Source organism: Bipolaris victoriae, assembly GCF_000527765.1.
Source record: "Bipolaris victoriae FI3 unplaced genomic scaffold scaffold_2, whole genome shotgun sequence".
Taxonomy (NCBI): Eukaryota; Fungi; Ascomycota; class Dothideomycetes; order Pleosporales; family Pleosporaceae; genus Bipolaris; species Bipolaris victoriae.
In genome coordinates, this window is record NW_014575390.1 from 516,981 (window position 1) to 535,965 (window position 18,985).

Consider the following 18,985-nt stretch of genomic DNA (forward strand, 5'->3'; position numbering starts at 1 on the left):
TCATTTTGCTGTGTATTGATTTCCATTTACTCTTCACGAAGCTCCTCACTCCAAACTAACGGATCCCACTGATCGGCAACAGTAGAGTGGAAGAAGATTGGATCAGAGATGAACGGCGCGGAGTCAAGCAAGGTCATATCCAGCTCCGGAGGAACGTGCTGGTCCCACAATCTATCAACAACGTCCGCATATTGAGTCAGGCAAATGTCGCCTAGTTCCCATCCGTGTAGTTCCTTATGCGAGCGTAAACAGTTTACGAGGTCGTGTGCGAGAGAGAGCGAAAGACTCTGTGTGGGTGATTCGGAAAGAGGAAAGTCCACCTGCACAGCTAGGCGCAGAAGGAACGCGGCTGTAGATGTCAATACAAATGCAGCTGTAGGTAGCCAAAAGTCCTCTAGTTGTTTAACGGACAGTTCCTGCACAAACAACACGATATCTTCTGCTGCTCGACGTGCTTCTAACAGTCGCTCGCTAGATGCCTGGCCCAGTGGAATATCTGCTTCCTCAACACTCAGGTAAAGACGAAGATTGAAGAAATTTAGCGCCAAGTAACACAGTCTGAGATTGGCTGCACCAGGTATAGTCAAGTCAGAGCCTCTAACAAGGATTCGTCTGATATCCCCGGGCAACATATCAGTCCACGTGTTTAGATCAAGCAAAAGGTTACGCGCCAAGGCGGCGATATTTGCCTCTTCACTAATGGCATACAGTCCTTCTAGATAATTACCGAGGGCGGTACTGAGGCTAGCCAATACCTCGAACACTCTGCCCGGCTCGTCGGGAGATGTCCTCTTGGGAAGGGGGATGTCATGATGGGTTTGACGAATGTGTGGTGGTGTCCCATGTGTAAGACTTGTCCATCGATCGTGAATGACAAGGCAGTACCATACATTGGTACGAAAAGTCTTTTCCTGCTCTGTTATGTTCCAGGGCGCAGGATTCCTATGCAAACCGAGGCATTTGGCCAGGGAGATGGCAGAACCCAAGAGCATTCCGTTGCCTACCATGGTGGTGGTTGGACGACCTCCAATATTTAGCAATATGGAAATGATTGATGACATGTCAGGCGAAATGTGTAGTTCGGAGTAGAGAGCATCCAAAGCCAAATTCCAGATGAAACGGCCATCTGGACGATGATATTTCCTCAGTTGCTGGTCCGAGGGCCAGTAGCACATGGCGTGAGCATATAAACAAGCAAGCACAGCCGGCGAAATGCGAGAGCGTGTGCTGGGCTGGGAGAAGAAGTCTTCGTGGAGTATTGGGAAGCATGCGTTTGCTTTGGTGCGATAGACCATAAGCAATGCGTCTTGGTGGGGTTCCAAAAGCTTGACAATCATCTGCAGCTTGGCTGAGGAAGGGTTCGGGTCTATGGTGAGGCCCACAGGTCTCTTCTTGACGCGCATGAAGATGACAGGCGCTGATGCAGTACCAGGCAACGCAGGTCGGATAGCCCGCTCTCCTTGTGCCGCATGAATGCTAGACAGATAGCCTTGAAGGAAATGACTGTCCGCGGCGGTGGCCGGGGCAGCAATATGTGGGTTGTCTTCATTATCGGCGTCGAATGCTACCTCCGGAGCCGCACCGAGGTACAGACTAGGAGATGTTGAAATGGCGGCCAAGTTGGCATCGACAGCCGACGGCCCAAGATCACGTGTTCGCATCGAAGGCTGAGATGGCGACTGGCGAGGGTGACACGAACTCTGCTCAATCTGGTCGTCTCTCCATGTGCCCTGTATTGAACCATTCCGCAGTGTTCGGACACACTGTGTCTGGTGTGCCTTGCACATGAGGCAGGCGTGCTCCGCTGGTTCATACTTGCAGCGCGACTTCCGCCGGCGGCAAGGATTGCACGCTGGCTGGCTCCTGCCCTTCACAACGCGGCGTGGAGGAGATCGCATACTTTCTGAGAGCTGCAGAGAAAACCAACAATTGGCTAGGCGGAAGGGGCGCGGGGCAAGCCAGAGGGTGTTCGAGGCGACGAGTGGGCAAGCGGTAGAGCTTCGCTCCGAGGAATTTGGTTGTGCGCGGCCCGTGGATAGTAGTAGTGGATTCACGTGCCTGTCAACCCACGTCTAGCTTGTTATAAAATGAAGGCTTCTTTGTAGACTAAGCTGCTTGGTCTATGGAGATAATGAAGAAGCACTAAATAACAATGCTCAGTCACTACGTAGAAGAAAATAAAGTAAAGAGCATCGGATACATATTAGTTTCTGGGCTGGTGGCTTGATTACCTACGTAACACTAGCTACTAACTAACTAGAAGAACCCTTCTTTCCTGGCCACTCCTTCACCCAAGCTTCTAGTTGTGCAAGTATTTCGTGAATCACCATCCGAACAGGTTCGTTACGGCGAGCATTCCGATAATAAAGAGAATCACTGCAATGATAACCACCCGGTACAAGATAGGCGGGAAGCTGCGCTGTGCTCTGGAGGGGACCTCCGGGACGAACTTCCGATGCAAACGTAGTCGGTCTCCAATAGTCATACTCTCCATTGGCAATTAACAATCGAGTCGTATTTCCAATATTCCAACCACCCCAATACTCATTGAACTGGTCCACAGTGCGTAAGCCGTATGTCTCCCCATTAGGCCCTTTAGGAAACAACATTTCGCACATGTGGTATCCATACTTAACATCGAGTAAGCGGCTGATGAGGGATGGAGTGCCTTTGGGTGCACCTGCGGTCCAGCCGCCAATCGCCTCGTTGCATTCAAACCAGAGATATTGTCGGTTCCAAGGATTTCCAACGCTGATGTCTGTATAGAACGGGTTGTTGGGGTCGTACGAGTCCTCGCAGTAGGTACTATTTTCACTGTATAGTCCAGGATAGTGCTTGCCGAAGCCGTCTTTGCACATTCCAGGTAGCCTGTAATTCTTGACCCAATTACCCCAGTTCTTTAGTGCTTTCTCAACGCCCACGCCTTCGATGCCAGGAAGCTTGGAGTGTGTGTAATTCCGAGTCGCCGGGTTCCAGACACCCTCAATAGTATCACCATTGATAAATATTCATTACATCCGGGGCAGCGTTGATATCGAACTGCACGTTGAGCCAAAGTTCAGGGTCCCCACTAAGCGTGTTAACAAAATCCTCGTTGTGGGTCAGGTTCTGAAGACCAAAATTGGCTTTGAGTACGTCAATTTCCTTTTGGGAACCATTCAACAGCACACTGTCGATATAATCGATGACCTGTGCCACATCTTTTGTGCAGTTCTTTGGTCCTGCTTTCAGAAAACTATCGCTTTGCCTCCAGTACTCTAGCTCTGAATGTACTGCAGCACTCGTCGCCCAATACGCCCAGAAAGTGCCAGGTAGCTTTGTTGCAATATCAACGGTGATGACACCACTGTATGAGCCACCAGCGAGTACCCATGGCACATCAGACGCAGTGCTATTGGCAGCGAATGGTAGCTTAACATTCTTAGCAAAGTTGACAGTATCGCGCATGACTTGATCAAACGTGAGATACTTTAGGTTCGCAGTAGTCAGTTCCGGGTATGGTGAGGACTCTCCATAATATCGATTTTCGAGTACTACGTATGCTGCTCCAAGATTGCTGGCTAACTGTCCCTGGCTGAAGTAAAATTCTGTCGAACTGTAGTTCCCGTACCACAAATAGAAAGGAGACGCATCGGTCTCTCCAGGTAGCCAGAGTACAATAGGCGAGCCTGGGCCCTTCCAGAACTCGTTGCTCCAAGAATAGCGCATTTTGAACGTTCCAAGGCTGGGGTTATGGTGATCAATCGGCTGCTCGAAGTACCCAATAGCAGGATTGTCTTCAGTGCCTGGGGGTGCCTCTCTTTTTGCGATTTGTATTTGTCCTTGCGGGTCTGGCTTTCCGGAATGTCGACTAGTGATATGTAGAGGGTCCCTAGCGCGAATGGCGAGGCTGGCAGACGCCAGGGAAAGAAGAAGATACAGCATAGCATGCATTGTCTTGGCAAATGTCTTGATTGCTACAAGAAAGCCTGAATATTCAACGAGCAAAATTCGTCTATTTAAAAAAAAAGAAAAAAGAAAACAGTGTTCACCGCTTCAATCTGGCTAAATCGGCCGTTGCTGATTGCGCCCGGTGCACCTATGGCATAGCGGTGACTAGCCCCGTCGAACCCGTCCTAAACTCTCACAATATTGGAGCTACCAGGATATTGGTAGGATGGGTGTTATTTCGGCTGTTCTCGGATCTCCGGAGATTTTGCCAGCCGACTGAGTTGTGAATATTTGTGTGCAAATATGTGGATGATGCTGACAATCATAAGGTTTAGAGCTGACAATTTCAAGGTTAAAGGCCTGTTTGATTGCTCCGTGTCCGTGTCCGTTTCCGGCCGGTTTAAGCTTGTTTTGGGTTAGAACTTTGCAAGGGGCTAGTAGTCAGTGCCCCTCTGGAGATGCTTATTCAAAGCAACGATTGCTCCAATGACTGGCGAAGCTCTCATTTGGACTATAAAACCCCTGGAAAACGCATCAGTCGTCGTCGTTGTTGTTGTTGTCTACTCGAACTCCGCTACAATGAGAAGCCGGTAATGGGGAGGTTGGTTGCAATGAGTTTAGCTTAGTTCTATCATTATTGACGGACTCAATCGTAGTATGATCACATACTTGCATGGGACTGTTATTGATCTCATTTCAGCACTCAAGATCCGGCAGGGAGTTCTACGAGCAAACGAACGAGGCTTCTTTCTAATGTACCTCTACTTCCACTTCCGCATCTTATCTACGTATCAGAAGTGGTACAAATGATTGATGTGGAATTATTAAGTAATCAATCTTTACTCTAAGACATCATTGCGAGGCAATAGCTCTACGTCTACACTTTTACACACCTAGCACTGTGTTTAAAAAGAGATGCGCTGGTAGTACTAGTAAGCTCTCTTACTTCTTTTTCGATTGATAGCTTTGCATAGCGTGCGTAAGAGGGACAACAGTCGTATTTTTTTATCCATATGCAAGCGATAACTTGGAATGTACGGGTAGTTATGAAAAGAAATCTCTGCTAGGACATATCACGTGGGTGGAAGGGGCGAGAGGTGGCGCTGAAGGCACCTAACTACACCAAAACCCCAAATAAGGCAGACTGTGCTCACACCCCTGGCATGACTCCAAACTCTTTATAGATAGGGCTGAACTGACTGCTTCTGTGGCTTTGCAAAGGCTGCAACAGTACCCAGGCATACATACTTCAGAGAGTATTCCTTCGTCCTCGCTCATACAAACAAAATGGACGCCTCAGTGGTTCTAGAGCCTCATTTGTGTCAGTACTCCTCCAGGGTGGTTCGACGCATCACGCGCACAGACACGGTATGTAGTAGGACTCAAGCCTCAATAAGCCACCGTGCCAAGCACCGTGTCCAACCAAGTGCGGCTGAAGCGCTGCCTGGCCGAGGTTACTCATGGAGGGGTCATACTTACAACAGTCGCACCTCTCCCATCGCAGTGAACAGGCAAACCTACGTAGAGAAGCGCCATGTCAAATTACAGCTCAAACACACAGCCCGGCGGTTACCAGGGCGCTTCACAGAACTACGCCCACCAACAGCAGCAGTATGGACAGCCAGGCCACACGTCCAAGGCTGGCGGCATTTTTGGGCAGATGATGAGCCAGGCCGTTTCCACTGGAAAGCCGATGGTGGATAAGCTGGGGCAGACATTGAGCTCGAAGCTTGGAAACAAACCCGCTCCTGGCCCTCCTCAACATCTGCAGAGTTACCAGAATTACCAGAGCCACCAGAACCCGCCAGGCCAAGGCCATGGTTACCAACAGCCGCAGGCTCAGACATACAGTCCCCAGCCGCAACAACAGCAGTGGCAGCAGCCTCAACAGCAACAGCCAACTCCGCCAACAACCTCTTACACTCCTGTACAGCCTTCACCATACCAGCCAAACTATTACTATGGGGCCTCGACCGGTACTCCGCCAAGCCAGAACAATTACTACCCACATCAGAGCCCTCCCCCTCCACCACCAGTGCAAGCGCCTGCTGCGCAACAGCCGCTAAGCGCGCCAGGTTACAACACATCTGAATATGGGCAAGGGCAGCAGGGCCAGCTCGGACAGACAAACGCTACACAATTTCAGCAACACTTTCCGCATGGGCAGCAGAATGCATATCACAGCCAAGAAACTGGCTTCATAGTGGGAGGCCACACTGGGTTGTCGCCACAGTCGGGATATCCTCCTGCGCCGCCAGTGCCACCGCATCCAAAAATCTCACCACCAGAATCAACAGTGTCCCCAAGCCAACAAGCGCAATGGGGGTATGCACAGGATCATGCTCCACATGTTGGTCAGCAACAACCTCCATACTCGCTGGCGCCAAACACGCCATCCCAACAAGAGCTGCAGCACCAACACCAACAACTGCCGCCAAATCCGCCTGGCTCAAACACGCCATACCAGCAAGAGCAAAGTCAACAGCAACAATGGCGTCCCATGTCACCTGCCAATCCAGCAGACGAGGTGGCGAATCCAATCCCTCCATCAATAAGTCCTCCACTGCAGCACAAAGATGTACAAGGACAGTTACCACCGACCAATCTCACACATACACAACCATCTACGCCAGCCCCTCAAAGCTCTGTGTCTCCAGCCACATCTACCGAGTTCACCGCTGAATTACCCGCAGACCTGGGAAGCTTGAGACTAGGTGATCCGCCTGTTGACACGAAAGCAGCCAATCCATCCTCACAGTATCCGGTGCATAGTCCTTCGACGCAGGCTGCTTCACCATCCAACGTTTCTACAAGTCCCCCGCAAAAGGCCAGTATCAGCAGTATGCCGCTTGCAGATCCTTGGAGTTTCGTAAACCCAGTCACAGAAACCCCGACCCGAGAATTCTACATCTTAGCTGATCTGCTGTTTGATGCCCTGGACCGAAATTTTGAGCCGCGAAACTCTGGTTTGTTGGAAGCGCCCAAAATTTTGGCAAGTTGGATTGATCTGCCCGAGGATGCGCGCAGTAAGTCACCTGTAAAGCTGTCCGAAGTCCCCACTGACATAGTAGAAATTTACTCATACAATGGGTATACGGCCCTTGCGCATCAATTTGGACTGGAAGGTATTCCACACGTCATGGTTCCTGTACAACCTCACCTCGCGCCCATATGGAACTTTGATGAGCAGGTACATGCTGAAGAGCTCAAGATATTAGAGCCGCCCTCTGCTACCTCGTCGTACGCAACGTATATGCCCGCGCTCAACCGCGCTGGCTGGTACAAGTTCTTCTTCCTCGAGATTATGCAGAACCCCGACGAGATTTCCACGCTGATGCCAGCACTCTGCGCAGACACGTACAAGCCTGGAGTACTCAATCACCCTGACTTAAGCAAAAGGGACAAATCCGAGGTTCAGGCTCTGCGATCACGCGCCGACGAAGTGCAGACACTCGCGATCAAGCGCGTGGGCGACGAGGCGAGGACCGCTATGATGCTTGATCCCAATATCCCTGTATCCAGTGTGGTGCAGGTGAGGGAATCTCCGGCGACATCCGGAACGCTAGAGCCAGGGTCGCCTGAGGATATAGCCGTGCGAATGCATCGAATTCAAACAGAGCGGCAGTTCAACGATATGGCTGTGAGGACAGTACTTGGCGCAGGCATCACGTTTGGACCAGCAGGTGGCTACTCAGGCGGTTATGCCAGCTTAGTGTGATAGGCAGCTTTGGCACACGTGTTTCGCAGAAGAATGGCAAGGCTGTTGTGTATCGTTGTAAAATCATGAGTAAGTGAAGAAGCACGTTTAGGTTCGTATGGAGATGGACAAACTGGTATTTAGCACATCACCAGATCTGCCCTGTGCTGTTAGATTTACGTAGATGTGCGAGCTTGTCTTGATGCCTGAGGTAAATGAGATGGAATACGAAACATGGCGTTGGCTGAGGTGGCGGTTTAGCGACAGGTGCAAGTGGTGTGTGTCTGCTGTAGTTTGTCCTTTTAGTTCACAGATAAGGACTCTGTTTCGAAAACAAATAAGTGTTTAACTTCAAAGGCCCATTTTATCGACTGCCCATATTCGATGCATTGATCTATGGCTGCAATGTGGTGTTCAGCATATCTGAACTCCTGCTGTCATGATACCAACCTTCATTAAAAACTACGTGACATCCTTGGCGTGGCTCTGTGACCTTGCAAACAGTCTCTCCCATAAAAGACGTTGCTACAGGTACCAGGCATGATTCTTCGACTATTGATAGGCAACCGTGACGTCTCAAGGTTGACAGCAGTGCAGAGTGACGCCGGGCTCCTCACCTTTCTGCTCCATCGGTATAAGAACTACTGACCAACTCTTGTGATTCACATGATGATTGCGAATCCCCAGCCTCCCGTGAAGTCCAGCCAATGTGCCGAAAATCCGTGTCATGGCCTTGACGCGTCTTTGGTATTGTAGATTCAGCGTTAAATACGATGGATGCTTCTAGCATTCATTTGATTGCATTTGTCAAATTGATTCCTTGTCTGCCCGTCTGAATTCTTTCCCTTTGTCTACTTATGGACCTTGACCGCCGGGGATTGCTGTTCTCAAACAAGGATGTCTTTCGTCCAGAGTTTCATTATCTACAATGCTCTAAGATTATCTTTCAAGGATCTTGAACATCATTACGAAACAAATCATGTCCCTCTTGTTCGATCCCTTGGAAATCTCTCTGCCCCTCCGCAGGCTAATGTTCGAAGATTTATTCAGCGTCAGACAGCCTGAACCCTTTCGATGAGATCTCTTAAGTACAAACAACAGTTTCGAAACGCCCGCCATCAACTCTACGAAATCTCCCACCAGCACAAAATTGTGAAAAGGATCCAAAGATTCTAAGCTGGGTGCCAGCTGGCTATATGTGTCTTCCTTAGCATCTACATCTAGTGCTTTACACATGCTTATTAGGGTAGATATTAGCTTACAAAATCCTATACCATACTATGTTAGCCTTTAAAACCAGAGTAGCTTTGTATTGCCTGTAGAGTTATAGCTCACCTGACGCTTTTCCATAGCATTAGCTTGTTTGGGTACTGCGGGTAATGCGGTTACCAAACCGACAGGGACTATAAAAGTAGAAGTCTTCTTCATGTTCCAGATTTCTGTGGAGAAAATTTCATATATTATGTGGTAGAGGTGAATTGCCTAAATACCAAAGGTTGAGTAAAAAAATCCACTCTTTAATATTCACTTGTCACATATGCTAAGGTATTCCACTTGCTCCGGCGTGAGTGACTGAAACAGCGAATTGGAGAGCAACACTAATATGAATGTTCTCTTGGTCCGTGTGTATTACCTAAGAACTAAGAGACTTTCCCCTACTTTCCGCTACTTCGGCCAAGCTACTATCTTTACCTAAACCATCTTGCCCCCTGCTAGAGCCATTGCAAAGAACCTAACACTTTAAAGAAGAGACGTTGGTAGAATTGGCTGCGGAACTGCTGGAGAGCTAGAGCTATAAGCTAGCTCTAGTTAGGAGCTGTCCCAAAGGCGTGCAGCCCGTCACCATCGCTATCGAATATCAACAACAATAGCGATAGGACCGAGGGGTTGAAATACTTTTCACAACATGCTCTGTTCTCCGTTTTCCGTTTGCGTTTTCGATTGAGAGCTTTCACAGGGGACGGCTGGCTAGCGTCACAGCTAGTAGGCGTATCTACAAAAGTTGGGACAGAAAATAGATAGGCTTAGATAGAGCTCCGTTTTGTGGTACGCATGCGATCACGGCCTATATTGTGGCACGATACGTGATCGAGCTCAAAAGATCAGAGGGGCGACCCGCAATCGAGTAGATAGAAANAAGCTGAANGTTNATCGTTGCAAAGGNTNAATTNGAGAAGGTGCCTATCTACGTACGAAAGATAATCGTAATATATACTATACGCTCAGTCACGTGATGCTACACCACAATATCTTGAACCTAGAGGTGTTCTCTTTATCGATAATGTCGAAATCATGATAAAGAAGACATTAGTAGATCTTAAAGACTCGCTACGATGCAAGGGCACTAAAGGAGACTTCATTGCCCTTGCCCTTGTCTAGATTTACTACTTATGATATTTCTATGAGAATCAATACTTGCGGTGGGGCAGCCAAGATCAGCATAGCGATCTCCAAGATTCTTGGAACCGACATAGCAACCACCAGTGACATACTTCCGTGGTAGTGAATGAGATCTGGAGAATGACCCATGTTGGATACGGACAAAATGATGGTCAAGACCAGTGATGCCACGCTGCACGTCTTGTGCATGCTCTCACCTTCGTCCCGTTTAGATACATGATAGAGTTACTGTGGTGTCCATCTCTGCCATTGTGTCGAGACACGATATTACCGAAAAAGGCCGCACCCGTTGCTTCTGCTTCCGCGCCAGTACGTGCACTTGGCCGTGGGGGTGTGCAAGACTCGGTTGTCAGAGCAGGAGTACTTAGTAACCGCGGCAAATATGAACCGTCGATCGCGAGATTCACTGCGACACACGTGTAGATATGCGACAGATCATCCAAACTCTCGAAGCCCATTTGCGCATGATAGTCCAGGGACAAAACGATGCACTCATCATCGACCTGCTGCAGCACAACGCCGAGTCGGAGCGACAGAGCAACGGCCTCGAATGTCGCTACGATACAATCGCCGAGACTAAGTAAGTATCGGCTTGAGTCCTGAGGCGAGCTGCTTGCTCGAGGCTTGTCAGGCCGAGGACTCCTGGCTACCCACAATAACATCATCCTCGCACTAAAATCTCAATGAGACCTGAACAGCCTGCAAAAGTCCAATGGGTTTCTGGAAAGTCCATCCGGCTGCAGGAGCCTTTGACAATAGTGTATTCTGGCCTTTCCTTGTGCCTACTACGCAACCTTTCCTCTTTGAACGGTGGATTGGACATGTTGAAGCGGCTTCATCTAGTGACATTCGATATAATCGGGGGATTCGGCTTCTGGTGAATCCTCTCGCTCTCTGGAGAGGTGCGATTCAGGCAATTCCTTTCGCAACTTGTTCTTCTTTATCAAAGCTGAGGCCTCCATTCGAGTCACGCACAGCTACACCCTTCCTAGGCGTAGACTATATGTCGTGAAACGAGGCAATGCCAGTATGTGATGCTTACTGCACCATATACTAGCTCGTGCGTGTCAATGATTACTGGACTAGGAACTGAGACAGTCTGCCTTGGTTTTGAGTTGTGACTACAGTTGCGGTTTTCGACATCAGACGATGATCGGTACGTGGTCACAATGCAGTTTCCAGTTATCATGATCTCGAAGATGAAACTGAAGTGTTTCTTACTTACAAATCTAAAGTTATTTCTAGATACCATCGAGCAAATTATCCTCAGTTACATAATAGGAAACCCCAGCTAGCAAATAATCCCGCTCTTCACCCGAGATTACAATATGGCTCTCAGCGCATAGTACTTCTCTCCGAACCGTAGTAACATATGGAAAGCAAAATAGCAAATAGGTCATCGTGTTCTCTTAGAGACAATCTATTTGTTTTTAGGACGCCGCATATGATACGATCGTCATAGTGGTCAGGCTTTCGGTTGATCGATTGAGCTCTTACGGTATAGACCCTGGAAAAGATCCAACATTGTTCTTTTGATGCTTTCCTGTTACCTTTCAAGGTCTTTACTAGATCTGCTTCGCTTATTCGTGCTGTTTGCGTTTTCAGTGCTGCGCATCCTCAGTTTGCGCGGACTACCTGCACATACGATTACACTTTAACTTCCTGTCAGCGGCTTCTGCTTTCAGAGCGTGCTTCCCTCGTGCCTCTTTTCACTCCTTGTATTACATTCCTTGGATGTCGTGACTCCCATCTCGTTATCGAAAGCTACGGTCGCTCCGCTAGACTCGGCGCTTACCTTGTATGGTAGTGCTGGAAATTTAGTGACCCGGCTTGCACGCCTTCAAGGAACACATGTAGCGCAAGCTACTCCACAACATAGAGTCGCTAAAGGTTACGGTGATAATTCTATTAGTATTCATGGGTAGCTATAGGTCAACTAATCAAAATATTCTTCCATTATCAACCTTAGAAAGCGCTTAACGTGTGATAGGTGGGCATCTCGAATATCTACGTACACTATTTCTTTGTTGGAAAACTCCTTCTTACTTAGGTTCAATATAGGATGGTGTGCTTCATCTCGTTTAATCGTACAGGGTAGACAATCCGCCAAATAATTTCCTGCCGCTACATCCTTTGGTTGTCATCATGATCATTGCCTTGACCCGATGTACGCTAGTGCGCACCCATGATTCCGGATGATATAGCTAGGATCTCAGGTTATATGCTCGCGACATAGCTGCAAGGCGATCTATTAGTGTGCAGTCTTGACGACCTCGCGGAGTGACTGCAATAGAACCGCACCATGAATTGCAACACCAAGTCTGTCCTATCACTCTATGTTTTCATACAGAGCTGCATCCTTGTGCGCGCATAATAACTCTATAATACACTGCGAATAAAAAGGTCATCTTCATCAAAAACGCTACTTGCAGGTTGGCCAGCAACTGGCAATAATACGATGGGCAAAATATTACAAGGAAGTTTCAAAATTAATCGCTTGCAGGAAGTAGAGAATGCATTGAATCGGAAAATTCGATTGCCTGATCGCAAATCCTACGATCACGAGACATGTGCGGTATCAGGGCTGTGCTGCACTTTAGAGAGGTGAGCATGCCTGTGCGTCGTCCATAGTCTAGTCGACCCCATATCTTCCCTTCCAAAAAGACCTAGCAGCTTATCGTCACCTTGAAAGATCAAGCGAGCTGTAATGTGCACGCAAGCAGGGTCAGCCCAGAGTACGGGAGGATACCAGCTTTTTACCTGCAAGGCTTGAAAAGTAGAAAGGCGGATCATTTGTGGCGATTCAGACTAACTTCAACGATACCTTTCTCGGCGGGTTCTGCTGCTACTGAGAGGCATCTCTCAAATATACGGGAAGGGTGCTTCAGAGTGGACGAATAACGGGGAAAAGTTGCGGGGTACCGCATGCTGGGTGGGCTTGGTGAAACTCAATGAAGCGCTGATAACTCTAAAGGCGTCGTTCTCGGTAAGAACCTCCACGTGCGACCTTCCCTCGGCGCCGGCCGTCCACGTACGCCACATGCAGGAAGCCGATGACATGCCGTTGAATGGCTGCCAGGATACATAACAGGATATCAAGAGGCGGTTGTGAAAGTGTGGGAAGGGTTTTCAATATGTGGAGTTGGGGAAAGTGGAGCTGGCTCCGATGGTTCACTAATGAAACGCGGAGAGTTTTGAACGTACATATTTGAGCAGTAATTTCTACAGTGGCAAGGTGGCAAGATCCGCCCAGCATTGCAAGTGTTGAGGATCGCCAGCATAGAACCATGGCTACGCATGACAAGCGTCCGGTAGAGGAAATCCGGGAAATTTCAAGGCATCCCGCAAGACGATGGCTCTAGTGGCGGAAGAGGCTGAGGATCGGATGTTGAACAATACGTGCCTCGGAACGAGCCCTTTCCTACAAGCACAATCAGAAAGTCCCCCGAGTACGGCCGTTCATAAACAGTGGGCCTAAATATCCAGTTTTCCTTGGTTGAACGAGGTTGGTGACGAAGATTGTCGTGGCGTGAAACACAACTTTGATAACGATATCTCTGCCTAGCATCAAGTACGAAGGGTCCGGCGCCTCTTTGTGTGGCGTCTGTTGAATACCTGATTCATTTGGGTGCTGATTGGTGCTAATTGGCGCTGGTTGATGTTTGATTCCTGTTTTGTACCCGTGCGAAGGCCAGAAGGATCCACGAACGAGTCAGTTCCAAGCACTATCGAGAAAGTTGCCATTAGGACGCAAAGGCCTCGGTAAGTCTGGGAATAAATGTGGCAAACTGAGGGCCTGTTCACTTCTCCATTTCCGTTGTGTTCTCGTGCTGGGTTTAGCGCTTCAACAAGGGAGGGCTGGCTAGCGTTGCAACTAGGCCATCTAGATTGGGAACGAAACGGAGGGGGTGTTCAGTTACTGGAGCTCCGTTTTATGGTCACGTCGGATCACGTAACGGGCTACTCTAACAGAACGGGCAGCAAAATAGAGCTTTCAGCTACCGCTAGAGCTTTGGAGGACTAGGAAGAAGAAACGGCGCTCCGTTTCGTTTAATATAAAAAGCAGAATATATAGAGCAAATTAGCACTGGATGGGGAGTTTTTTATTACGGGCGTAGGGCTAATATAATCTAGCGTCGTTTTAGGGTCGCGAGACGCTCATTTTTCGAATACGACACCGTTGCAGCTTGTTTTTCTCAGAGGGAATTGAGATAGTTACTAGAATAGGGTTAGTCGCCGGAAAACGGAAATGGAGGTGAACAGACCCTGAAGCGGTAAACTGCGAGCGGTCGTGTTGGCAACGGTTGCGTGCACGCTAGCTTACCGCATCGACTTTTGGGGCTGGGTTTGCCCCCACCTGTCCTGTCATCACGTCCCTCTTCCCGCCCTGTCGCCCTGTCACAATGACAGCGTGACATGTAAAAGCACACTCTCTCAGCTCGGCTAAGTGGCACTAGGATCGTGGCAGCCTGAAACTACTGAACGCCTGATGTATGTTCCGATGGCAGGGCGTGTGGGAGCGATCGTCAACCATGGCAAAAACCGGGTCGTCTTGGAAGTCACCAGCATGGGCTGGGTCGCATTGCAGCGGCGACAAAACGGGTCATGAGGTGGAGGAGGAGTTTGATTCCCAACAAGTTGCGCAGTGCCCGAGGGTGTCGGGGAAGAGGGAGAAGGGAAGGATATGGATGAGCAGCACACGGGCCTCGCACGTGGTAACGGGCACTAAGATGACGCCAGTGGCCGAACGTTGGCCCGAGCCAGACTTTTGCTCATTCCCGCGTGAGCAGTGCCTGGTTACTGGTTCCACTCATGATTGCGCGGTCAAATCACCCAATAGTTACAAAGGATGCGTGCGGCTTCGCGGCACGCTAGTCGGAAACATAGCGCTCGGACTCCTATTTGAAAAAAGTAAATGCACCGTGCCGGACATTTATGGCATGCCTATGTCGGATTGGTACGTACCCTGTTGTCGATTCATGCACACGTTCTGCGCAAGCCCCCAGCTGCATTGAACCATGATCGACGAGTATGCCCCGCCTCTCTCATTACCGTCTGTGAACACGAAATGAAGGACGGGATGACCAAGACTGCTGTACGCGTACTGGCGTCACCGGAGAGCGAGTCGTTGAAAAGTATGCTTGCATGCTTCCGCTGAGCGGTTGTGTCCAGTGGTGGCCTTGCAACTCTCATCACACGCTAGTTTTGCTGAAATAAACGAATATAAGCACTTGAAACATATATCGACTGTGCATAACAGTTCAGTGCTCCAGCCCACTATCTAAATGCTGGCTACGCTCCCAATTTGTTCACCTAGTTGACGTTCATCGATATGCCTGGTGGCACGAACCCCCCGTTGAGTGTTATAGCTTCGTGGCCGCCTCCCAACTATGTTAATCCAGAAGGAAGAGGAAGAGTGACGTCCAACATCGCTTTCGTCCTAACGCCTATTACCTTTTTTACCGTATTCTCAAGACTGTGGGTTCGATTCTATATGCAGCGCAATGCTGGCTGGGATGACTGGCTCATGGTTGTTGCTCTTGTAAATTACCTTTCATTCCAGGACATTGTTCATTCACTTACCGTCTCACAGCCAATCGTCATGACTTTGGCTATTCTTATCCCATGGAGTAAGATTTTGACCCATCTTCCCTCCAGTTCACAGCTGACTCCTCATAGCTGCAGACAAATATCACAGCGGAGTGCACATATGGGATGTCGATCTCACCTTGTTTGAGGTTCAAAGAAAACTCATCTTGGCCATAGAGGTCCTATTTGTCCTCGGCACAGGGCTTGTCAAAGTTTCTATCCTTCTCTTCTTCCGTCGCCTAGGTTCGCGCGGCACATCCAAAGCCTTTAGAATCACCACCTGGGTTGCAATTGGGTTCCAAGTCGCGTCCACAGTTACTTTCTTCATAAGTCCGCTTGTTGGATGCAAGCCCATCTCGGCTTACTGGGAGCAGTCGAACGTCATAAACATAGCGCTAGGAAAGAAATTCAACTGCAATGAGGAGGGTGCTGCCATGGCAGCCGCTGGCGTCATATCCACGGTGCAAGACGTAATCTGTGCTCTACTCCCCAACTTTATCTACTGGAAAGCTAAAATCCCAATTCGACAAAAAGTAGCACTGATGGCCATATTTGCTACTGCTTATGGAGCAGCTGCGTTTGGGGCTTTGCGAACATATGCCACCTACGTTCTTTTCTATGAAACGTACGATATCTCCTGGCAACTCTGGGAAATTTGGAACTGAACCCTCCTGGAGCTTCATATCGGTGTGATTTGCGCAAACGCGCCTGCTCTCAAGGTCTTCGTGAAGCGGTACCTCAACGTCAAATCTTTAGTCTCCAAGGGCCACGGCTCTTCGCAAGCGAAATCATCACAAGCGAAATCGTCGCAAGCAAAATCATCCCAAGCAAAGTCATCGCAGACGGCGAGCCAAGCGAACAGCACCCCCTCGGGAAAATCCAGAGCAAAGCTGGCCATATGGAAAAATTCTTTCGCGAACCACGGATATTATTCACAACCAACGCAACTATCTGTTCATGACCAAAGTGGTGTGCAGACTGGCGAAGAGTCGGATCAACATACGTCGCGTAATCCCAAAACCTCTAGGGATTCAAATTCAAGTCACGAACACTATGCGAATGATGATGTTGAGATGGGAATACTCAACAATGCCGCATCCTACCCGAGCCAGCCTCCGGAGGCACATAGGGGGAGTCGCGGTTTGGTATCTTTATATATGTACGATAGTGAGTTAGAGGATGAAAGCATGAGCCGAGGATTTCGACACATGAGAATTGAGGTATAAACTCTTACATTAAGACTGAAAACGAATAATGAAGTTGTATGACATCTTGTATTATCGAATAGCGCGGTATTGAGTGGTATCTACGATTTTGTGAGGGCTGACCAGTATGACCAAATATCGCATCTTGTCCCACTGGCGTTGGTAATGATACAAGCGCACGGGAGTGTGGTAGACTAGAGCGCTGGGGTGGAAGTCGTACTCACGAGGAACCCTTGAGACGAAATCTCATGTCGCCAGCCTTTTGACGACTGGGCATGCCAGCAATAGGACCAGTCGATGCTTTGAGCCTGGCCAATTTTGTGGTAATCATTATCATATTAGTACTCTCGTCGGCAGCTCCCACGTTCCCCCAAAGCTATGTACGTATGAGGTAGCTACAATCCCCTCTACTCGCTGATAACAAGCTCTCAGTCCTTCAATGCTACCTCCCTTAAACCCCCGATCTCAAATACTAATACCAGCCTACAAACTACTGCGGACGCCACTTAAAGGCATAGTACAGAGTTCAGTACGTCCCATACGCTCACCAATTTTAGTGATTAGAAGATAATGATGCCAAACATTAGATAGATAAATCTGCCACATCCAGCCAGCACGTTGGCAACGACCGCCAGAGGTGGTACTGCATTGTTCCCGTCATATTGACCCAACGATTGTTCGGCGCAAAGCGTGAATTCTTTTGCCAATAGTCCTATGATTTTGCGAAAACCTTTCGTGGCGTTCCAATTTCTGACTCCCTTATTCGCACTCTCTTGCCGTGAATGTGCACTGCTTCTCACGTACGCAAAACTAAATGCCGCAACAAGATGGACTACGCCAGCGAGTGAAGTCCACAGTAGAGGACCAAAAGTGGTTGTGCATCCCCAGCTCAGAATACTGTTACGACCAAGTTCCAAGCTTGTCCATACAATGTTGAAAACTGCACCTGCTACCAGCACATACTGTAGCACAGTCAGCAATCCTATAGCCTATTTGGAGTGCTTTGGGGTGTGAATGCGGAGCAGAGTGCCGCGCGCGTCATTTTCCATGCCCTTCAGTACACGCGTTGGGTCATTATACTCAAGTAATCTTGTTGGCCAGATTGATGGTGCGTCCAATGCGATTAGGAAACTCAGTGCTGGCCGATGGGCTGAAAGCAGCGCCATCTCAGCGATACTCGGTGCAATTGTTGACAGTAATGTTGGCATGAGGCCTAACACGACAGTTGCAGAGATGAAGTTCGCTAGTACGTCCGATGGCATGTTGTCCAGGATACATTTTTCATGTTCATAGCAGATCGACAGGAGCTGTTTGGCTACCAGTGAAGAAGACAGGGCTGAGTAGGTAATGTTGTAGTCTGTAAGGGTCGTGACGCATGTCACTCTTGATGCTTCGGCCAAGTGTGTAGCATACTTGTGGAAGAAAGAACTGTATTGTGGAAACCAGAGTCGTGGGAAGAAAGTGGATGCATGATAGCTAGAGTTGTACTGTTCGGCAGTGATGGGGAGGGCAAACAAATGACAGATGAGGAGTAGGGGAAACTTCGAAAGCATTGTGATAAGAAGCTTAGACTGACGGCGAATTCGACATTTGATGCGCACGTATATACTTATAAAAAGATCTATTTCGGCCCCCACAATTCAACTATCGCTTTTTGTGCTAATCACTAGCTCTAAGGCGCACTTGTAACGTGCTGGGAGTTTGCATGCGCGCGAGCGGTTTCAAACACCTCAAAATGTACGTTTGAAACATTACTTATTTTTTGACCACTAATTCTCTCGAACGTTTTGCGTTGTCGTTTTGCCTTTTGTATGTTTTTTAGTCTTTAAAAAACTAATATCACTAAGAGAGATGCCATACATCACTCTCAGTCATGTATGCTTAACCGACTGCTTCGCGTGGTCGAGCTTCTGTTGTGGCTCGATAAGCAAGGATTTTGTGATCCATCCACCCATTGGATTTTGTACGACTATAAAACATAATGAATTCTTGGGAAATCGCCGATGGCAATAACGCTTTGCCATTGATTTCTCTAGGGCTGAGTGAACAGGAAGCTTTGCGTTACGTGGTCTGGTAGCTATGTTTCAGCCTTGTGTGTTGTTCACTATCTTCATCCGCTCATTGGGCGTGTGGTCAATATCGGGCGCTTAGAGATATAATATTT

At 48.6% G+C, this 18,985-nt stretch overlaps 6 protein-coding genes across 6 annotated transcripts; 3 read left to right on the forward strand and 3 right to left on the reverse strand.

Annotated features, from left to right (window-relative positions):
* Positions 1 to 26: 26 nt before the first annotated feature.
* On the reverse strand, positions 27 to 1,898 carry COCVIDRAFT_11527 (hypothetical protein; the record flags this gene model as incomplete). Its single annotated transcript, XM_014706556.1, has 1 exon — positions 27 to 1,898. One exon carries the CDS (start codon positions 1,896 to 1,898, stop codon positions 27 to 29), a length of 1,872 nt encoding a protein of 623 aa, XP_014562042.1.
* Positions 1,899 to 2,252: 354 nt separating this feature from the next.
* Positions 2,253 to 3,933, reverse strand: COCVIDRAFT_11528 (hypothetical protein; the record flags this gene model as incomplete). The annotated part of the gene is made up of 2 exons (XM_014706557.1): positions 2,253 to 2,981; positions 3,016 to 3,933. The coding sequence occupies 2 exons, from the start codon at positions 3,931 to 3,933 to the stop codon at positions 2,253 to 2,255; spliced, it is 1,647 nt and encodes a 548-aa protein (XP_014562043.1).
* A 1,531-nt stretch (positions 3,934 to 5,464) lies between these two features.
* On the forward strand, positions 5,465 to 7,648 carry COCVIDRAFT_33103 (hypothetical protein; the record flags this gene model as incomplete). Its single annotated transcript, XM_014706734.1, has 2 exons — positions 5,465 to 6,956; positions 7,002 to 7,648. The coding sequence occupies 2 exons, from the start codon at positions 5,465 to 5,467 to the stop codon at positions 7,646 to 7,648; spliced, it is 2,139 nt and encodes a 712-aa protein (XP_014562220.1).
* Positions 7,649 to 14,559: 6,911 nt separating this feature from the next.
* On the forward strand, positions 14,560 to 15,230 carry COCVIDRAFT_11530 (hypothetical protein; the record flags this gene model as incomplete). The annotated part of the gene is made up of 2 exons (XM_014706558.1): positions 14,560 to 14,984; positions 15,200 to 15,230. 2 exons carry the CDS (start codon positions 14,560 to 14,562, stop codon positions 15,228 to 15,230), a joined length of 456 nt encoding a protein of 151 aa, XP_014562044.1.
* Positions 15,231 to 15,359: 129 nt separating this feature from the next.
* On the forward strand, positions 15,360 to 16,281 carry COCVIDRAFT_22085 (hypothetical protein; the record flags this gene model as incomplete). The annotated part of the gene is made up of 2 exons (XM_014706597.1): positions 15,360 to 15,657; positions 15,707 to 16,281. The coding sequence occupies 2 exons, from the start codon at positions 15,360 to 15,362 to the stop codon at positions 16,279 to 16,281; spliced, it is 873 nt and encodes a 290-aa protein (XP_014562083.1).
* A 1,100-nt stretch (positions 16,282 to 17,381) lies between these two features.
* Positions 17,382 to 18,374, reverse strand: COCVIDRAFT_11532 (hypothetical protein; the record flags this gene model as incomplete). The annotated part of the gene is made up of 2 exons (XM_014706559.1): positions 17,382 to 17,783; positions 17,883 to 18,374. The coding sequence occupies 2 exons, from the start codon at positions 18,372 to 18,374 to the stop codon at positions 17,382 to 17,384; spliced, it is 894 nt and encodes a 297-aa protein (XP_014562045.1).
* Between the last annotated feature and the right edge of the window lie 611 nt (positions 18,375 to 18,985).